The 16,271-nt window shown below is 40.6% G+C and overlaps 1 protein-coding gene across 2 annotated transcripts in view; it reads right to left on the reverse strand.

The window, feature by feature from the left end:
* Positions 1-16,271, reverse strand: part of si:ch1073-83n3.2 — a 46,738-nt gene extending 30,467 nt beyond the window's left edge. The window contains exons 1-2 of one of the 2 annotated variants that reach the window (XM_046316560.1): positions 16,156-16,271; positions 87-134 (exon numbers count right to left, since the gene is read on the reverse strand). In XM_046316560.1, the coding sequence (XP_046172516.1) occupies positions 87-129 (43 nt within the window). In that variant the 5' untranslated portion in view covers positions 130-134; positions 16,156-16,271. Of the gene's footprint in view, positions 1-86; positions 166-16,155 lie in introns of those variants that run through there. The other variant, XM_046316559.1, reaches the window with a different exon arrangement.

Below are 16,271 nucleotides of genomic sequence, written 5' to 3' on the forward strand. Positions count from 1 at the left end.
CTCTATTCCAAGCCAGACAGCCTACACCGTTAGAACCGTTAGAACCGTTAGAACCGTTAGAACCGTTAGAAGACTGTCAGTCTTACCATATTTTCTGAGGAAGCCACGGTGTACTCCTCCTGTAGACATGTCTGCTGTTAAAAACAAGAGACACATATGAACTGAGTGTCTGGGTGAGAGTGAGGGATAGAGAGAGAGAGAGAGAGAGAGAGAGAGAGAGAGAGAGAGAGAGAGAGAGAGAGAGAGAGAGAGAGAGAGAGAGAGAGAGAGAGAGAGAGAGAGAGAGAGAGAGAGAGAGAGAGAGAGAGAGAGAGAGAGAGAGAGAGAGAGAGAGAGAGAGAGAGAGAGAGAGAGAGAGAGAGAGGGGCAGAAACAGAGGGAGTTTAATCTAGACTGTTTAGGACTCTCTCCAGCCCAGCTGCCAGGCAGTGAGAGAGCGGTGGGTGATAAGGGTTAGGGGATTGGGATTGTCCTGAATTACACCACAGAACAGATCAACATCACATGAGTCCTGAAAAATAATCCTTATAGTGATGCTTTATCCTGACTGACAGGAAGCACCTCCCTGAGGCTCACCATCGAGAGACCAGATGGTTGATTGATTCTCTCTCTCTCATTCTCCATCTCTCTCTCTCTCTCTCTCTCTCTCTCTCTCTCTCTCTCTCTCTCTCTCTCTCTCTCTCTCTCTCTCTCTCTCTCTCTCTCTCTCTGTCTCTCTCTCTCTCTCTCTCTCTCTCTCTCTCTCTCTCTCTCTCTCTCTCTCTCTCTCTCTCTCTCTCTCTCTCTCTCTCTCTCTCTCAAGGGGCTTTATTGGCATGTGAAACATATGTTTACATTGTCAAAGCAAGTCAAATACATAATAAACTAAAGTGAAATAAACAATAAAAAATTAACAGTAAACATAATACTAACAAATGTTTGAAAGCATAAAGACGTTTCTAGTGTCATAGTATGTCTATATACAGGGTTGTAATGATATGCAAACAGTTAAAGTACAAAAGGATAAACAAATTAACATAAATATGGGTTGTATTTACAATGGTGTTTGTTCTTCACTGGTTGCCCTTTTCTTGTGGCAACAGGTCACACATCTTGCTGCTGTGATGTCACACTGTGGTATTTTTGTTAATTCTTTCCAATGTGTCAAGTAATTATCTTTTTGTTTGCTCATGATTTGGTTGGGTCTAATTGTGCTGCTGTCCTGTGGCTCTGTGGGGTGTGTTTGTGTTTGTGAACAGAGCCCCAGGACCAGCTTGCTTAGGGGACTCTTCTCCAGGTTCATCTCTCTGTAGGTGATGGCTTTGTTATGAAAGGTTTGGGAATCGCTTCCTTTTAGTTGGTTGTAGAATTGAACGGCTCTTTTCTGGATTTTGATAATTAGTGGGTATCGGCCTAATTCTGCTCTGCATGCATTATTTGGTGTTTTACGTTGTACACAGAGGATATTTTTGCAGAGACTCAATTTGGTGTTTGACCGATTTTGTGAATTCTTGGTGGGTGAGCGGACCCCAGATCTCACAACCATTAAGGGAAATGGGTTCCATAACTGATTCAAGTATGTTTAGCCATATCCTAATTGGTATTAGCCAGGTCCTCTCTCTCTCTCTTTCTCTGTCCCCCTACCCCCTCTCTCCTCTCGATCTCTCTGCCCCTCTCTCTCTCTCTCTCTCTCTCTCTCTCTCTCTCTCTCTCTCTCTCTCTCTCTCTCTCTCTCTCTCTCTCTCTCTCTCTCTCTCTCTCTCTCTCTCTCTCTCTTTACCCCCTCTCTCTCTCTATCTCTCTCTCTCTCTCTTCTCTGTCCCCCACCCCTCTCTCTCTCTCCCTCTCTCTCTCTTTACCCCCTCTCTCCTCTCGATATCTCTGCCCCTCTCTCTCTCTCTCTCTCTCTCTCTCTCTCTCTCTCTCTCTCTCTCTCTCTCTCTCTCTCTCTCTCTCTCTCTCTCTCTCTCTCTCTCTCTCTGGGTGTCACTGTACCTCTCTCTCTCTGGGTGTCATTGTACCTCTCTCTCTCTCTCTCTCTCTCTCTCTCTCTCTCTCTCTCTCTCTCTCTCTCTCTCTCTCTCTCTCTCTCTCTCTCTCTCTCTCTCTCTCTCTCTCTCTCTCTCTCTTTATTGGCATGTGAAACATATGTTTACATTGTCAAAGCAAGTCAAATACATAATAAACTAAAGTGAAATAAACAATAAAAAATTAACAGTAAACATAATACTAACAAATGTTTGAAAGCATAAAGACGTTTCTAGTGTCATAGTATGTCTATATACAGGGTTGTAATGATATGCAAACAGTTAAAGTACAAAAGGATAAACAAATTAACATAAATATGGGTTGTATTTACAATGGTGTTTGTTCTTCACTGGTTGCCCTTTTCTTGTGGCAACAGGTCACACATCTTGCTGCTGTGATGTCACACTGTGGTATTTTTGTTAATTCTTTCCAATGTGTCAAGTAATTATCTTTTTGTTTGCTCATGATTTGGTTGGGTCTAATTGTGCTGCTGTCCTGTGGCTCTGTGGGGTGTGTTTGTGTTTGTGAACAGAGCCCCAGGACCAGCTTGCTTAGGGACTCTTCTCCAGGTTCATCTCTCTGTAGGTGATGGCTTTGTTATGAAAGGTTTGGGAATCGCTTCCTTTTAGTTGGTTGTAGAATTGAACGACTCTTTTCTGGATTTTGATAATTAGTGGGTATCGGCCTAATTCTGCTCTGCATGCATTATTTGGTGTTTTACGTTGTACACAGAGGATATTTTTGCAGAGACTCAATTTGGTGTTTGACCGATTTTGTGAATTCTTGGTGGGTGAGCTGACCCCAGATCTCACAACCATTAAGGGAAATGGGTTCCATAACTGATTCAAGTATGTTTAGCCATATCCTAATTGGTATTAGCCAGGTCCTCTCTCTCTCTCTTTCTCTGTCCCCCTACCCCTCTCTCCTCTCGATCTCTCTGCCCCTCTCTCTCTCTCTCTCTCTCTCTCTCTCTCTCTCTCTCTCTCTCTCTCTCTCTCTCTCTCTCCTCTCAATAATAACCTCCACCTCTCTCTCTCCCTCTCTCCTCCACCAACCCCTCTCTCTCTCTCTCATCTCTCTCTCTTTCTCTGTCCCCCACCCCTCTCTCTCTCTCCCTCTCTCTCTCTTTACCCCCTCTCTCCTCTCGATATCTCTGCCTCTCTCTCTCTCTCTCTCTCTCTCTCTCTCTCTCTCTCTCTCTCTCTCTCTCTCTCTCTCTCTCTCTCTCTCTCTCTCTCTCACTCTCTCTTTCTCTCTCTCTCTCTGTCTCTCTCTTTATCTCCCCCTCTCCTCTTGATCTCTCTGCCTTTCTCTCTCTCTCAAACACACACAAATCATTATTTTCTAAGAATCTTTCGTCTCTAGCAATCTTTTCATAAGTTCTTACGCAACCCTGTACTGTTTCTACAATCCAATTAGTGCCACAGCAGATTTTAGACCGTCGCTATCAACATCATATCATTTTGATCTTCACAATCTAAAACTATGACCACTTTTACTCAGGTCCAGATGCCAGATTAAAAACACAGCACTGCCTCCCTCAAACATCACTGCCTCCCTCAACCATCACTGCCTCCCTCAATAATAACCTCCACCATCACTGCCTCCCTCAATAATAACCTCCACCATCACTGCCTCCCTCAATAATAACCTCCACCATCACTGCCTCCCTCAATAATAACCTCCACCATCACTGCCTCCCTCAATAATAACCTCCACCATCACTGCCTCCCTCAATAATAACCTCAACCATCACCGTCTCCCTCAACCTCCACCATCACTGCCTTCCTCAACCTCCACCATCACTGCCTCCCTCAACCTCCACCATCACCGCCTCCCTCAACCTCCACCATCACTGCCTCCCTCAACCTCCACCAGCACTGCCTCCCTCAATAATAACCTCCACCAGCACTGCCTCCCTCAATAATAACCTCCACCAGCACTGCCTCCCTCAATAATAACCTCCACCAGCACTGCCTCCCTCAACCTCCACCAGCACTGCCTCCCTCAATAATAACCTCCACCATCACTGCCTCCCTCAATAATAACCTCCACCAGCACTGCCTCCCTCAACCTCCACCATCACTGCCTCCCTCAATAATAACCTCCACCATCACTGCCTCCCTCAATAATAACCTCCATCATCACTGCCTCCCTCAATAATAACCTCCACCATCACTGCCTCCATCAATAATAACCTCCACCATCACTGCCTCCCTCAATAATAACCTCCACCAGCACTGCCTCCCTCAACCTCCACCATCACTGCCTCCCTCAATAATAACCTCCACCATCACTGCCTCCCTCAATAATAACCTCCACCAGCACTGCCTCGCTCAATCTCCACCATCACTCCCTCCCTCAATAATAACCTCCACCATCACTGCCTCCCTCAATAATAACCTCCACCAACACTGCCTCCCTCAACCTCCACCATCACTGCCTCCCTCAATAATAACCTCCACCATCACTGCCTCCCTCAATAATAACCTCCACCATCACTGCCTCCCTCAATAATAACCTCCACCATCACTGCCTCCCTCAACCTCCACCAGCACTGCCTCCCTTAACCTTCACCAACACTGCCTCCCTCAACCTCCACCAGCATTGCCTCCCTCAACACTAACCTTCACCAACACTGCCTCCCTCAACCTCCACCATCACTGCCTCCCTCAACCTCCATCATCACTGCCACCCTCAACCTTCACCAACACTGCCTCCCTCAACCTCCACCAGCATTGCCTCCCTCAACACTAACCTTCACCAACACTGCCTCCCTCAACCTTCACCAACGCCTCCCTCAACCTTCACCAACACTGCCTCCCTCAACCTTCACCAACACTGCCTCCCTCAACCTTCACCAACACTGCCTCCCTCAACCTCCACCATCACTGCCTCCCTCAACCTTCACCAACACTGCCTCCCTCAACCTCCACCCACACTGCCTCCCTCAACCTCCACCCACACTGCCTCCCTCAAGCTTCACCAACACTGCCTCCCTCAAGCTTCACCATCACTGCCTCCCTCAACCTTCACTGCCTCCCTCAACCTTCACCAACACTGCTTCCCTCAACCTCCACCCACACTGTCTCCCTCAAGCTTCACCAACACTGCCTCCCTCAAGCTTCACCAACACTGCCAATGATGAAGTGATAACTTAATACACGGGTAAACGTTGAGCGCTGTTTGCCGTTACTATAGAGTTACTATGGAGTTACTATGGAGTTACTATGGAGTTACTATGGAGTTACTATGGAGTTACTATGGAGTTACTATGGAGTTACTATGGAGTTACCATTTATTAATTTATTTTACCTTTATTTAACTAGGCAAGTCAGTTAAGAACAAATTCTTATTTTCAATGACGGCCTAGGAACAGTGGGTTAACTGCCTGCTCAGGGGCAGAACGACAGATTTGTACCTTGTCAGCTCGGGGGTTTGAACTCGCAACCTTCCGGTTACTAGTCACACGCTCTAACCACTAGGTTACCCTGCCGCCCCACTATAGAGTTATATATTTACCATAGCGTTACTACATAGTTACTATATATTTAACTCTATGGTAACTATGTAGTAACTCTATAGTAACTATGTAGTAACTCTATGGTAAATATATAGTAACTAAGTAGTAACTCTATGGTAAATATATAGTAACTCTATGGTAACTTTGTAGTAACTCTATGGTAACTATGTAGTAACTCTATGGTAACTATGTAGTAACTATGTAGTAACTCTATGGTAAATATATAGTAACTATGTAGTAACTCTATAGTAACTATGTAGTAACTCTATGGTAAATATATAGTAACTATGTAGTAACTCTATGGTAAATATATAGTAACTCTATGGTAACTATGTAGTAACTATGTAGTAACTCTATGGTAAATATATAGTAACTATGTAGTAACTCTGTGGTAAATATATAGTAACTATGTAGTAACTCTATGGTAACTATGTAGTAACTCTATGGTAAATATATAGTAACTCTATGGTAAATATATGGTAACTATGTAGTAACTCTATAGTAACTATGTAGTAACTCTGTGGTAAATATATAGTAACTATGTAGTAACTCTATGGTAACTATGTAGTAACTCTATGGTAAATATATAGTAACTATGTAGTAACTCTATGGTAACTATGTAGTAACTCTATGGTAAATATATAGTAACTCTATGGTAAATATATAGTAACTATGTAGTAACTCTATGGTAAATATATAGTAACTATGTAATAACTCTATGGTAACTATGTAGTAAATCTATGGTAAATATATAGTAAGTCTATGGTAAATATATAGTAACTATGTAGTAACTCTATAGTGCTAACTATGTAGTAACTCTATAGTAACTATATGGTAACTCTATAGTAACTCTATGGTAAATATATAGTAACTATGTAGTAACTCTATGGTAACTCTATGGTAAATATATAGTAACTCTATGGTAACTATGTAGTAACTATGTAGTAACTCTATGGTAAATATATAGTAACTATGTAGTAACTCTATGGTAACTATATGGTAAATATATAGTAACTCTATGGTAAATATATAGTAACTATGTAGTAACTCTATGGTAAATATATAGTAACTATGTAGTAACTCTATGGTAACTCTATGGTAAATATATAGTAACTCTATGGTAACTATGTAGTAACTATGTAGTAACTCTATGGTAAATATATAGTAACTATGTAGTAACTCTATAAACTATGTAACTCTATGGTAAATATATAGTAACTATGTAGTAACTCTATAGTGGTAACTATGTAGTAACTCTATGGTAACTATGTAGTAACTATATAATAACTCTATGGTAAATATATAGTAACTATGTAGTAACTCTATAGTGGTAACTATGTAGTAACTCTATGGTAACTATGTAGTAACTCTATGGTAAATATATAGTAACTATGTAGTAACTATATGGTAAATATGTAGTAACTATGTAGTAAATCTATGGTAAATATAGTAAGTAATAGTATGTAGTAACTCTATGGTAACTCTATGGTAAATATATAGTAACTCTATGGTAAATATATAGTAACTATGTAGTAACTCTATAGTGGTAACTATGTAGTAACTCTATGGTAACTATGTAGTAACTCTATGGTAAATATATAGTAACTATGTAGTAACTCTATAGTGGTAACTATGTAGTAACTCTATGGTAAATATATAGTAACTATGTAGTAACTCTATGGTAAATATATAGTAACTATGTAGTAACTCTATGGTAAATATATAGTAACTATGTAGTAACTCTATGGTAACTCTATGGTAAATATATAGTAACTCTATGGTAAATATATAGTAACTATGTAGTAACTCTATGGTAAATATATAGTAACTCTATGGTAAATATACATGTAGTAACTATGTAGTAACTCTATGGTAAATATATAGTAACTATGTAGTAACTCTATGGTAACTCTATGGTAAATATATAGTAACTCTATGGTAAATATATAGTAACTATGTAGTAACTCTATAGTGGTAACTATGTAGTAACTCTATGGTAACTATGTAGTAACTCTATGGTAAATATATAGTAACTATGTAGTAACTCTATAGTGGTAACTATGTAGTAACTCTATAGTAAATATATAGTAACTATGTACTAACTCTATAGTAACTATGTAGTAACTCTATGGTAAATATATACTAACTCTATAGTGGTAACTATGTAGTAACTCTATGGTAACTATGTAGTAACTATGTAGTAACTCTATGGTAAATATATACTAACTCAATAGTGGTAACTATGTAGTAACTCTATAGTAACTATGTAGTAACTCTATAGTAACTATGTAGTAACTCTATGGTAAATATATACTAACTCTATAGTGGTAACTATGTAGTAACTCTATGGTAACTATGTAGTAACTATGTAGTAACTCTATAGTGGTAACTATGTAGTAAGTCAATAGTGGTAACTATGTAGTAAGTCAATAGTGGTAACTATGTAGTAACTCTATGGTAAATATATACTAACTCTATAGTGGTAACTATGTAGTAAATCAATAGTGGTAACTATGTAGTAAGTCAATAGTGGTAACTATGTAGTAACTCTATGGTAACTCTATGGTAAATATATAGTAACTCTATGGTAACTCTATGGTAAATATATAGTAACTATGTAGTAACTCTATGGTAACTCTATTGTAAATATATAGTAACTCTATGGTAACTCTATGGTAAATATATAGTAACTCTATGGTAACTCTATGGTAAATATATAGTAACTCTATGGTAACTCTATGGTAAATATATAGTAACTATGTAGTAACTCTATGGTAACTCTATTGTAAATATATAGTAACTCTATAGTAGTAACTATGTAGTAACTCTATGGTAACTCTATGGTAAATATATAGTACCTCTATGGTAACTCTATGGTAAATATATAGTAACTATGTAGTAACTCTATGGTAACTCTATTGTAAATATATAGTAACTCTATAGTGGTAACTATGTAGTAACTCTATGGTAACTCTATGGTAAATATATAGTAACTCTATGGCAACTCTATGGTAAATATATGGTAACTATGTAGTAACTCTATGGTAACTCTATAGCATAGAGTTTCCATAGAGTTAGAATGGGGACAGGCTATAACACATCACCATAAACCGGTAGTTCACCTGTATAGAACCTGGGCGTAGTCATATCTCTGTAGGGTTACAGTTACCCACCCACCCACAGGGATTAATCGTGGTTAATCTGTCCTCTGTCAGGGTCAGGGTTGGAGTTACCCACCCAACGCAATATTGATTGTTTTCAAAGTCATATGTGGAACAGGGATTAATCGTGGTTCATCTGTCCTCTGCCAGAGTTAGGGTTATCAAGGACAGGGGAAAATCAGCCGCTACAATAACATTACGTTACAATACCATTACGTAAACACCTGGCTGAAGAACATTGTTGTTTAATCTGCCACCGTGTACTGTAGATATACTGCAGTATTTATAGAGATGTACTGTAGATATATTGCAGTATTTATAGAGATGTACTGTAGATATACTGCAGTATTTATAGAGATGTACTGTAGATATACTGCAGTATTTATAGAGATGTACTGTAGATATACTGCAGTATTTGTAGAGATGTACTGCAGATATATACATAGATGTACTGTAGATATACTGCAGTATTTATAGAGATGTACTGTAGATATATACAGAGATGTACTGTAGATATACTGCAATATTTATAGAGATGTACTGTAGATATACTGCAGTATTTATAGAGATGTACTGTAGATATACTGCAGATATATACAGAGATGTACTGTAGATATACTGCAATATTTATAGAGATGTACTGTAGATATACTGCAGTATTTATAGAGATGTACTACAGATATACTGCAGTATTTACAGAAATGTACTGTAGATATACTGCAATATTTATAGAGATGTACTGTAGATATACTGCAGTATTTATAGAGATGTACTACAGATATACTGCAGTATTTACAGAAATGTACTGTAGATATACTGCAGATATATACAGAGAAGTACTGCAGATATACTGCAGTATTTATAGAGATGTACTATAGATATTTATAGAGATGTACTGTAGATGTACTGCAGATATATAGAGAGAAGTACTGCAGATATACTGCAGTATTTATAGAGATGTACTACAGATATACTGCAGTATTTATAGAGATGTATATAGAGATGTACTGCAGATATATACAGAGATGTACTGTAGATATACTGCAGATATTTATAGAGATGTACTGTAGATATACTGCAGTATTTATAGAGATGATGTACTGTAGATATATACAGAGATGTACTGTAGATATACTGTAGTATTTATAGAGATGTACTGTAGATATACTCCAGATATATATAGAGATGTACTGCAGATATATACAGAGATGTACTGTAGATATACTGCAGATATATATAGAGATGTACTGTAGATATACTGCAGTATTTTTAGAGATGTACTGTAGATATACTGTAGTATTTATAGAGATGTACTGTAGATATACTCCAGATATATATAGAGATGTACTGTAGATATACTGCAGATATATACAGAGATGTACTGTAGATATACTGCAGATATATATAGATGATGTACTGATAGATATACTGCAGTATTTATAGAGATGTACTGTAGATATACTGTAGTATTTATAGAGATGTACTGTAGATATACTGCAGATATTTACAGAGATGTACTGTAGATATACTGCAGTATTTATAGAGATGTACTGTAGATATACTGTAGATATATACAGAGATGTACTGTAGATATACTGCAATATTTATAGAGATGTACTGTAGATATACTGCAGTATTTACAGAGATGTACTGTATATACTGTAGTATTTATAGAGATGTACTGTAGATATACTGCAGATATATACAGAGATGTACTGTAGATATACTGTAGTATTTATAGAGATGTACTGTAGATATACTGCAGATATTTATAGAGATGTACTGTAGATATACTGCAGATATATATAGAGATGTACTGTAGATATACTGCAGTATTTATAGAGATGTACTGTAGATATACTGCAGTATTTATAGAGATGTACTGTAGATATACTCCAGATATATACAGAGATGTACTGTAGATATACTCCAGATATATATAGAGATGTACTGTAGATATACTCCAGATATATACAGAGATGTACTGTAGATATACTGCAGATATATATAGAGATGTACTGTAGATATACTCCAGATATATATAGAGATGTACTGTAGATATACTGTAGTATTTATAGAGATGTACTGTAGATATACTGTAGTATTTATAGAGATGTACTGTAGATATACTCCAGATATATATAGAGATGTACTGTAGATATACTCCAGATATATATAGAGATGTACTGTAGATATACTCCAGATATATACAGAGATGTACTGTAGATATACTGTAGATATTTATAGAGATGTACTGTAGATATACTGTAGTATTTATAGAGATGTACTGTAGATATACTCCAGATATATATAGAGATGTACTGTAGATATACTGTAGTATTTATAGAGATGTACTGTAGATATACTCCAGATATATATAGAGATGTACTGTAGATATACTGTAGTATTTACAGAGATGTACTGTAGATATACTGTAGTATTTATAGAGATGTACTGTAGATATACTCCAGATATATACAGAGATGTACTGTAGATATACTCCAGATATATATAGAGATGTACTGTAGATATACTCCAGATATATATAGAGATGTACTGTAGATATACTCCAGATATATATAGAGATGTACTGTAGATATACTCCAGATATATATAGAGATGTACTGCAGATATACTCCAGATATATATAGAGATGTACTGTAGATATACTCCAGATATATATAGAGATGTACTGTAGATATACTCCAGATATATACAGAGATGTACTGTAGATATACTCCAGATATATATAGAGATGTACTGCAGACGTACTCCAGATATATATAGAGATGTACTGCAGATATTAGCACAGCTGAAAACTGTATATATAGAGATGTACTGTAGATATACTCCAGATATATATAGAGATGTACTGTAGATATACTTTGGGTAGGCCAGATATATATAGAGATGTACTGTAGATATACTTGGCAGATATTCTCATAGAGATGTACTGTAGATATACTCCAGATATATATAGAGATGTACTGTCTCTGATATACTCCAGATATATATAGAGATGTACTGTAGATATACTCCAGATATATATAGAGATGTACTGTAGATATACTCCAGATATATATAGAGATGTACTGCAGATATACTCCAGATATATATAGAGATGTACTGTAGATATACTCCAGATATATATAGAGATGTACTGTAGATATAACTGTTTATTGGGGGAAAGCCAGATATATATAGAGATGTACTGTAGATATACTCCAGATATATATAGAGAAGTGGCGCCGCTCGCGTTCCTACTATGCAGTTTTTTGTTTTTTACGTGTTATTTCTTACATTAGTACCCCAGGTCATGTACTGTAGATATACTCCAGATATATATAGAGATGTACTGTAGATATACTCCAGATATATATAGAGATGTACTGTAGATATAAATCCAGATATATAGAGGGACATCAGAGATGTACTGTAGATATACTCGCTATCCAGGGCGGTGCAGATATATATAGAGATGTACTGTAGATATACTCCAGATATATATAGAGATGTACAGTAGATATACTCCAGATATATATAGAGATGTACTGCAGATATACACTACCGTTCAAAAGTTTGGGGTCACTTATCCTTGTTTTTTAAAGAAAAGCAAAACATTTTATCCATTAAAATAACATCAAATTGATCAGAAATACAGTGTAGACATTGTTGATGTTGTAAATTATTATTGTAGCTGGAAACGGCAGATGTTTTATGAAATATCTACATAGGCGTACAGAGGCCCATTATCAGCAACCATCACTCCTGTGTTCCAATGGCACGTTGTGTTAGCTAATCCAAGTTTATCATTTTAAAAGGCTAATTGATCATTAGAAAACCCTTTTGCAATTATATTAGCACAGCTGAAAACTGTTATTCGGATTTAAAGAAGCAATACAACTGTCTTTCTTTAGACTAGTTGAGTATCTGGAGCATCAGCATTTGTGGGTTCGATTACAGGCTCAAAAAGGCTAGTAATTGTCACGCCTTGGTCATTGTATTTTGTGTTTTTGTTATATGTTTGGGTAGGCCAGGGTGTGACATGGGTTTATATGATGTGTTTCGTATTGGGGTTTGTATAATTTGGGATCGCGGCTGATTAGGGGTGTGGTATAGGCTTGGCTGCCTGAGGCGATTCTCAATTAGAGTCAGGTGCTTATCGTTGTCTCTGATTGGGAACCGTATTTAGGTAGCCTGAGTTCGCTTTGTATTTTGTGGGTGTTTGTTCCTGTCTCTGTGTTATAGTCACCAGATAGGCTGTAATTAGTTTTACGTTCCGTTTTGTTGTTTTTGTATTTATGAGTTATTTCATGTATCGTTCCGTTTTCCTTCATTAAAGTCATGAGTAACCACTACGCTGCATTTCGGTCCGACTCTCTTCCTTCAACAGACGAACGCCGTTACAGAAACACCCACCACCTCTCACGGACCGAGCAGCGTGTAACTGGCAACGACGTTATGGACAGCAGAAGCATGGAGTATATGACGTGGGAAGAAATCGACAGGTGGGCGGCCGACCCAGAGAGAGTGCAGGAGCCCGCTTGGGATTCGCTTCAGCAATGCGAAGAGGGCTATTGAATGAATGGAGTTTAAAGGGAATACACTTCGACGCAGAGCGAAAAACGAAAGTAACCCCCAAATGTTTATTGGGGGAAAGCGCAGAGAGAGAGTGGCTGAGTCAGGAGTCAGACCTGAGCCTACTCTCCCTGTTAATTGTGAGGAGCAGCAATATAAGGACTTCTGGTCTTGGGAGATGATATTAGACGGAAAAGGACCCTGGGCGCAGCCGGGAGAATATCGCCGTCCCAAGGAAGAAATAGATGCGGATAAAGCGGAGAGGCGCTGGTATGAGGAGGCAGCACGGCAACGCGGTTGGAAGCCAGAAAAGCAACCCCAAAAAAATCATTGGGGGGGAGGCTAGAAGGGAGAATAGTTATGCCAGGTAGGAGACCTGCGCAAACTCCCTGTGCTCACCGTTGGGCTAGAGAGACCGGGCAGACACCGTGTTATGCTATGGAGCGCACGGTGTTTCCAGTGCGGGTGCAGAGCCAGGTGCGGCACATACCAGCCCTTCCTATTGGCCGGGCTAGAGTGGGCATCGAGCCAGGTAAGCTTGGGCAGGCTCGGTGCTCAAGAGCTCCAGTGCGCCTGCACGGTCCGGCCTATCCAAAGCCACCTCCACACACCAGTCCTCCGGTAGCAGCTCCCCGCACCAGGCTTCCTGTGCGTGTCCTCGATCCAGTACCACCAGTTCCAGCACCACGCACCAGGCCTCCAGTGCGCCTTGCCTGTTCCGCACAGCCAGCGCTTTTCTCCTCTCCTGTGCTGTCGGAGTCTCCCGCCTGTTCAGCGCAGCCAGCGCTTTTCTAATCTCCTGCGCTGTCGGAGTCTCCCGCCTGTTTAGCGCAGCCAGAGCCTTTCTCCTCTCCTGCGCTGGCGGAGTCTCCCGTCTGCCCAGCGCCGCCAGTGCTCCCAGTCTGCCCAGTGCTCCCAGTCTGCCCAGTGCCGCCAGTCTGCCCAGCGCCGCCAGTCTGCCCAGCGCCGCCAGTCTGCCAGGATCCGCCAGAAGTGCCAGTCTGCCAAGATCCGCCAGAAATGCCAGTCTGCCAAGATCCGCCAGAAGTGCCAGTCTGCCATGATCTTCTAGATCGGCCAGACAACCTGACTCTTCCAGTTCCGCCAGCCAGCCAGGATTTACCGGAGCCTCCTACCTGCCTGAGCTTCCTCTCAGTACTGGGCTTCCTCTCAGTACTGGGCTTCCTCTCAGTACTGGGCTTCCTCTCAGTACTGGGCTTCCTCTCAGTACCGGGCTTCCCCTCAGTCCCGGGCTGCTTCTGTCCCGAGCTGCCCCTCTGTCCCGGGCTGCCCCTCTGTCCCGAGCTGCCCCTCTGTCCTGAGATGCCCCTCTGTCCTGAGATGCCCCTCTGTCCCGGGCTGCCCCATTGTCCAGAGCTGCTCCTCTGTCCTGAGATGCCCCTCTGTCCTGAGATGCCCCTCTGTCCCGGGCTGCCCCTCAGTCCTGGGCTGCCCCTCTGTCCCGAGCTGCCCCTCTGTCCTGAGATGCCCCTCTGTCCCGAGCTGCCCCTCTGTCACGAGCTGCTCCTCAGTTATGTGGGGATCTGGGTTAGGACTATTAGGCCATGGTCGGCGGAGAAGGTGGATTATCCCAGGACGCGAAGGGGAAGAACTAGGACATTTATGGAGTGGGGTCCACGTCCCGAGCCAGAACCGCCACCATGGACAGACGCCCACCCGGACCCTCCCTATGCTTTTGTGGTGCGTCCGGGAGTCCGCACCTTAGGGGGGGGGGGGTTCTGTCACGCCTTGGACATTGTATTTTGTGTTTTTGTTATATGTTTGGGTAGGCCAGGGTGTGACATGGGTTTATATGTTGTGTTTTATATTGGGGTTTGTATTATTTGGGATCGCGGCTGATTAGGGGTGTGGTATAGGCTTGGCTGCCTGAGGCGATTCTCAATTAGAGTCAGGTGCTTATCGTTGTCTCTGATTGGGAACCGTATTTAGGTAGCCTGAGTTCGCTTTGTATTTTGTGGGTGTTTGTTCCTGTCTCTGTGTTATAGTCACCAGATAGGCTGTAATTAGTTTTACGTTCCGTTTTGTTGTTTTTGTATTTATGAGTTATTTCATGTATCGTTCCGTTTTCCTTCATTAAAGTCATGAGTAACCACTACGCTGCATTTCGGTCCGACTCTCTTCCTTCAACAGACGAACGCCGTTACAGTAATAAAGAACTTTCTTCTGAAACCCGTCAGTCTATTCTTGTTCTGAGAAATGAAGGCTATTCCATGCGAGAAATTGCCAAGAAACTGAAGATCTCGTACAACGCTGTGTACTACTGAACTACTGTTCACAGAACAGCGCGAACAGGCTCTAACCAGAATAGAAAGAGGAGTGGGAGGCCCCAGTGCACAACTGAGCAAGAGGACAAGTACATTAGGCTGTCTAGTTTGAGAAACAGATGCCTCACAAGTCCTCAACTGGCAGCTTCATTAAATAGTAGCGGCAAAACACCAGTCTCAACGTCAACAGTGAAGAGGCGACTCCCGGGACTCCAATATCCTGTTGGCAGCACTGCTATCATTCATAATGGACTCCAATATCCACTTGGCAGCACTGCTATCATTCATAATGGACTCCAATATCCTGTTGGCAGCACTGCTATCATTCATAATGGACTCCAATATCCACTTGGCAGCACTGCTATCATTCATAATGGACTCCAATATCCTGTTGGCAGCACTGCTATCATTCATAATGGACTCCAATATCCTGTTGGCAGCACTGCTATCATTCATAATGGACTCCAATATCCACTTGGCAGCACTGCTATCAATCATAATGCACAGATTAAGAAACTTGTAAATTAATTAATTTTGTTGTGCACCACACTTGAGTTTAGCAATATTAAGGCCAAAAAAGTAATCCTACAGCAGTCCTCACCATCAGAGGGTAGACATCCCCACCATCAGAGGGCAGCAGTCCTCACCAGCAGAGGGCAGCAGTCCTCAACAGCCGAGGGCAGCAGTCCTCACCATCAGAGGGCAGCAGTCCTCACC

This window comes from Oncorhynchus gorbuscha, linkage group LG19, assembly GCF_021184085.1.
Source record: "Oncorhynchus gorbuscha isolate QuinsamMale2020 ecotype Even-year linkage group LG19, OgorEven_v1.0, whole genome shotgun sequence".
NCBI classification, from domain to species: domain Eukaryota; kingdom Metazoa; phylum Chordata; class Actinopteri; order Salmoniformes; family Salmonidae; genus Oncorhynchus; species Oncorhynchus gorbuscha.